Here is a 6,231-nt window from a genome sequence, read left to right as displayed (position 1 = left end):
TGCTTCAATTCTGTGACATTGGGAATCCAAATACGAGAAGAAAATCTCAATATGCCTTCACTATCCTTTTGACTATTTATCTCTTCTCCGGTCAATTTATCACTTTCTTAAATCATCACCTGCTCTTGACATCGTCGAATCTTTTCTAACAACTCAGGCTGAAACGTCATTGCATATATTACACTACCTTTAGGCTCAGGGATTCGCACTTCAATTTCTAACTTTTCAAATTCTTTTATTAACTCTTCTGATGATGTTAACATATTTAATCTTTCCTTTCGACTCAGGGCATCTGCCACGACGTTCGCCTTTCCAGGATGATAATTTATCGTACAATCATTATCCTTTGATCAATTCCAGCCATCGTCTTTGTCTCATGTTCAGCTCCTTTTGGGTAAAGATATACTTCAAGCTTTTATGATCCGTATAGATTTCATACTTTTCTCCATACAAATAATGTCTTCAAATCTTAAGTGCAAATTCGATTGCTGCTAACTCCAGGTCATGAGTTGGATATTTCTGCTCGTGAGGCTTCAATTGCCGAGAAGCATAAGCAATCACTTTTCTATGTTTCATTAACACACATCCTAGTCCTTTGTGAGACGCATCACTGTAGATCACAAAATCACCTCCTTCATCCGGTAGAGCTAACACGGGTGCTGAAACTAACCTTTTCTTCAGTTCTTGGAAACTCTTTTCACACTTGCCTGTCCATATGAATTTTTCGTTCTTTCTGGTCAACGTTGTCAACGGAACCGCTATCTTTGAAAAGTCTTGTACAAATCTTCGATAGTAGCCAGCTAGTCCCAAAAAACTTCTAACTTCTGTTGGCGTCCTAGGCCTTTCCCAATTCATTACTGCTTCGATCTTTGCAGGATCCACTTTGATGCCTTCACTTCTTACCACGTGCCCAAGAAATTGAACATCCTTTAGCCAAAACTCGCACTTAGAGAATTTAGCTTATAACTTCTCTTTCCTTAAAATTCTCAAAGCTATCCTCAAATGCTCAGCGTGTTCAGCTTCCGTTTTAGAATAAATCAAAATATCATCAATAAACACGATCACAAACTTATCCAAATATTTCTTGAAAACTCTATTCATCAAATCCATGAATGCGGCAGGTGCATTGGTCAGCCCAAAAGCCATCACTAAAAATTCATAATGCCCATATCTCGTACAAAATGTTGTTTTAGGTATATCTTCCGCTTTGATCTTCAACTGGTGATAACCCGATCTTAGGTCAATCTTAGAGAAACATGTCGCTCCCTTTAATTGGTCGAATAAATCATCGATCCATGGTAATGGATATTTATTTTTAATGGTCAGCTTATTGAGTTCACGATTGTCGATACACAGGCTCATGCTTCCATCCTTTTTCTTGACGAATAAAACCGGTGCGCCCCATGGGGATAAGCTTGGTCGAATCACCCCTTTGTCCAATAATTCCTGCAATTGCGTAGCTAACTCTTTCATTTCTACAGGTGCCATCCGATAAGGAGCTTTCGATACTGGTTCAATGCCGGATGCCAAATCAATCGCAAATTCTATCTCTCGATCTGGTGGCAATCCTGGTAATTCGTATGGGAAAACATCGGGAAACTCATTAACAATCGGAATTTCCTCTATCTTAGGTGGTTCTTTACTAAAATCCACTACATGTGCTAAATAGGCCTCGCATCCTTGTCTTAATAATCGTTTTGCTTGAATCATCGTCAGAAACTAATTCTCTTGTTTCCTCCCCAAAAGAGACTTCCTTATCGTCCTTGGACTTCAACCTCACTTTCTTGCTTTTACACTCAATCTGAGCATCATGGTCTGCTAGCCAATCCATTCCTAGGATGATGTCAAATTCTCCTAGTTTGAAAGGTATCAAGTTCACGAAGAAATGACGACCTCCTATCTCTATGTCGCAACTAGGACAAATTCTATCGACAAAGACTTTATCTTGATTAGCCACTTCTATAACCAAGTTGGGCTCTAAAGGTTGAGTAGCATAATTCAATTTATCAACAAAATTCTTGGATATAAAAGACTTGGTAGGTTCTGAATCCGCTAATACTTTTGCATCTAAAGAGTTCACGATAAGCGTACCTGCGATCACATATGAGTCCTGAACAGCATCCTTCATCGTCATGTTAAAAGTTCGAGCCCTTGGTTGCACTTGAGGTGCTGCTGGTGGTGGTCCAGTTATCCTGAGAACATTTTCTTGTTGAACAGGTTCCTTACAATCTCTAGCCATATGTCCCAACTTGCCATATTTAAAGCATGTCACACATTTCTTGTCCGAAGAACTGGTGCATTCTGAAGAATAATGGCCCTTCTTGTTACACTTGAAGCATGTGATGTTAGGCTTGTTATAGATTCCAAAATGCTTCTTCCCACACGTCTTATATTTTGGGGCGGGGGGTCTATTGCCTTTCTGTTGCTGATTCTGAGTGGAGAAATGGTTACCCTGTCTAACATTTCCGGGTTTGAAGTTTGAACCCTTGGAATCCCTTATTTATCGGGTTATCAGAACCCTTCTTAAACTTTCCCTTCGACTTTCCACTTTCTTGTCCTTGACTTTCTTCAGAACCCTGAAATTTTCTTTTCTCGTTATCATTCTCCCTCTTTGACATTTCACTTTCACCTTCTATAATCATAGCCTTCTGAACCACTGCAACATATGTCTGGAGTTCGAGAACTGCCACCTGTCTACGTATCCATGATTTAAGTCCTTGTTGGAATCGTTTTGCCTTCTTACGTTCCGTATTCACATATTCTGGCATAAACCTTGCCAGTTCTGAAAATTTCACCTCGTACTCTGCTACAGTCATACCTTCTTGCTTCAGTTCTAAGAACGAGACTTCCAATTGATCCTGTAAATATTGAGGTAGATACTTTTCCAGAAATAGTTCAGTAAACCTTTGCCACGTAATTACACCATCTTCTTCTAAAGCATTGGTGGACTCCCACCAGAAATTTGCATCATCTTTCATTTAAAAACTTGCATATTCAGTCTTCTTATTTTCACCAACCTCTGCCAAAGCAAAGGCTTTTTCTATCTCTTTTATCCAAGACTTTGCCTGAATTGGATCTGTTGTTCCCGTAAATTCTGGTGGATGAAGGGACTAGAAGGCTTTAAAGCTTCCGACTCGAGGAGCTTGGGGCTGCTAGTGTAAAGCAGTAGTTTGCAGCTGAAGAAGGTGGAGAATCTGAGTCATTGTAGGATTCTCTTGATTCTGACTTTGGGTCTGGTTACCCTCATCTGGGTTGGTTGGTGTAGTTAACATCTTCTTCTAATGAATAGACAAGCAACTTATTAAGCAAGATGCTAGCATGGCAATATATCACAACATAATATCTCATTACTTTTTAGCATCCATCATTTAAAATGATTAGCACATGCAACCTTATTGCTACATAAGTTGCTCGTCATATAGTTGAGATCGTAGGGTAAGAGTTCAAGGGGTCATTGTGAAGCACATGTATTATTCAAAACAATATGTAAACATGTAGGAAGGGAACAGTAAGGTGCAATAATGTTATGAGAAAGAAATACGCATATGAATAAAATGATAGTCAAGGTTTCAAGATTAAGATCGAAATGAAAGATAAGGAAAAATGATAACATAGCTACATGATCAAACAAGGGAAAGAATTTTGGGAATATATCCCCTTAAGTACCACCAGCTGCAAACTAACTACTGCCATAAATATAATAAATCTTAACCAACTAAGGTCATCCTATAGACTCGGCATCCACCAAGTCTTTCCCATCTTACTAATACCAAGATAAAATAACTACATGTCATAATTTCACCCACCTGCATAGCCCCAGCATAAACTTCATCAGATCACTAGCGGTCCAGACTTGTTATCAATACATTCAACATGCATCTTTTCCTCCTAGAGAATTTATAAGTCCCGGTCATCGCGTAACTAATCGGTGAATCCTCATCCAAACGTTATCAAGATTACCCAATTACACCCTAAACTTGTAAACTTACCAAATCAAGACTATATCTGATAGTCTCAACTAAACTCTATATGAGTTGGAGATGCGCACTTAACTTAGGGGTCTCCTTAAAATAGTCTTAACTTGTTTCAGGGACCAAAACATGTAGCTCTGATACCAACCTGTGACGCCCTCCCAATCCGGGGTCTAGATTGGGGAATCACTTTTCACGATTAACCACATTTTCGTAATTAAATATATAACCCCCTTTACACCACAAGTATCTCAAACAGGTTATGGTATGAAACAAGTTACAACTACTAGCGGTCAATATAAAATTATCACAAACCTTAATAAATAGCCAAAATCATAACTCCAGTTTGGAATTACACAAAACAACGCAAAGGTACTGATAACAACGATCTAATTCAACATAGCTTACTCCCAGCTATTATTTATGCATTTCTGCTACCTGAGCTGGTATAGAGATTCTAACAGTACGGTGAGGACCACTATAGATATTCTTAACAGCCGAGTCTAAGCCTGGCCATCTTCCTCATGCTTAACTGTCAGGGTTAGATAAATAACAGAGTGAGCTACAAAAAGTTCAGCAAGTAACTAAATTAAACAAAAAGTGAAAGGCATATGTTAAGCCTATTTATTTATTCGAGGATTTAACTCAACTCAAATAAGAATGTAATAAGTAAATAGTGGATCTATCGTCGGAGAGATCTCACAAAGTAACATCTGTCAAAGGGTTAAGAAACATTGTTCATCTACAGACTTGAAGATTCACTGGAAGAAGCTCAAGTAATTGATTAAGCCTCAGTGATATAAATCAAGATTGTAGATTTAACCAAGTGACAGAGATCTCGTCAGGGTATCAATTAATTACAGGAATTTAATCTGAAGAAAATCAAGACTTGGAGAAACATCACAGAAGTTAGTCATTCATGAACCAGACAGTACATCGAGTGTCAACATTCAAGTGGTGAAATGGATTCAGTGATTTTCAGAAGATTGTCAAAAGAGTGGTTGTTGTTCAAGAGTAGTATTAATTCTCTATTAATTAATTAAGTCATTTAAATTAATTAAGAAAATAAATTAAATCTGCAAAGATTAATTTATTGATTAATTGAATTAATTGGTTAATTAATTTTGAATTTATATTCAAAAAGAAAATCAGCAAAACAGATTTGAATTGGTATGACAATTGGATTGTCATACCGAAAGTCCTACCAAGTCTTTCTGGATAGTTCTACCAAGTCATTCTATTGTCCTACCGATAGTCTTTCCAAGTCAAGTAATTGTCCTACCGAAAGTTCTACCAGTTTAAAGGATTGTCTTGCTAGTTCATTTTGGATTGTCTTGCTAGTTCATTTTGGATTGTCTTGCCGAATGTCATGCTGATTCAATTCGAGTGATCTGTTTACTTAAACAAACAGAAGCAGATTATTTTTTTAACACAATTGAATACAAAGCCAACCACTGAAGAACACAAAACAAACAGAAGTAGAGAAATTATTGTAAAATTCTCAGAGCATTTATTTCTAGCAGTTATTGTTAAATCCAATCCACTAGAAATTCTGTTGTTGTTCTTGTGTAACTATCTAGCGGATCAAAATCCCTAGAACTTAATCTCAAATCGCTTTTAGCATTTGATTCTAATTATTGCAAAAATAGAAAAAGTTCATGTCGAATTTATTCTAAATTTGTGATAATTAATTTGAGATTAATTCCTTGTAACAGATACCGTTGTTGTAACACATTTCAAGTTTAATAAAAGTTTTATTTAACTTGAATTTTGTTTCAATTTTTATTCCGCATTTTATTCGATTAAACGGTATAGTTTGTATTCAACCCCCCTTCTACAAACATATTAGGACCTAACAATTGGTATCAGAGCCTTATGATTAACGTACAAATCAAGATCCTAGACTTTTGTGTTTCTTTCACTCCTTGAATTTTTTATTCACTCAAAAATTCATAATGACTACACAAAAAGTTGGAACCGTTAAAATTCCACTATTCGATAAAGAAAATTATGTTATATGGAAGAAGAAGATGCTATTATTTTTACAAGTTGCAAATTCCAAATACCTGGAAGTGTTAAAGAAGGGTCCTAAAATTCCGATGGTTATTGAACCAGAGGTAATAGAAAATGATGTGGTGATTACCAAAGCAAGAACTTATGTGAAAGATCCTGAGGATTTTTCTCCTGCTGAAAAAGAAGAAGCCTCCCTGGATGCTAGCCTTCAATTAATTTTAGTAGATTCCCTTGATCCCTTGATGAA

At 36.8% G+C, this 6,231-nt stretch overlaps 2 protein-coding genes across 2 annotated transcripts; both read right to left on the bottom strand.

The window, feature by feature from the left end:
• Positions 1-462: 462 nt before the first annotated feature.
• On the bottom strand, positions 463-855 carry LOC141713864 (putative mitochondrial protein AtMg00860). The gene has a single exon (XM_074517431.1). The coding sequence runs from the start codon at positions 853-855 to the stop codon at positions 463-465; it is 393 nt and encodes a 130-aa protein (XP_074373532.1).
• A 787-nt stretch (positions 856-1,642) lies between these two features.
• LOC141713862 (uncharacterized) lies at positions 1,643-2,239 on the bottom strand. Its single transcript, XM_074517430.1, has one exon. It carries the CDS (start codon positions 2,237-2,239, stop codon positions 1,643-1,645), a length of 597 nt encoding a protein of 198 aa, XP_074373531.1.
• Positions 2,240-6,231: the final 3,992 nt, after the last annotated feature.

Source organism: Apium graveolens, chromosome 3 (assembly GCF_009905375.1).
Source record: "Apium graveolens cultivar Ventura chromosome 3, ASM990537v1, whole genome shotgun sequence".
NCBI classification, from domain to species: Eukaryota; Viridiplantae; Streptophyta; class Magnoliopsida; order Apiales; family Apiaceae; genus Apium; species Apium graveolens.
This window is presented reverse-complemented; position numbering and strand designations above follow the sequence as displayed.

What these genes read in the sequence shown, in the direction of transcription:
- LOC141713862 (XM_074517430.1), bottom strand. Translation starts at nt 2,239, where the DNA reads ATGGCTAGAGATTGTAAGGAACCTGTTCAACAAGAAAATGTTCTCAGG.
- LOC141713864 (XM_074517431.1), bottom strand. Translation starts at nt 855, where the DNA reads ATGAATTGGGAAAGGCCTAGGACGCCAACAGAAGTTAGAAGTTTTTTG.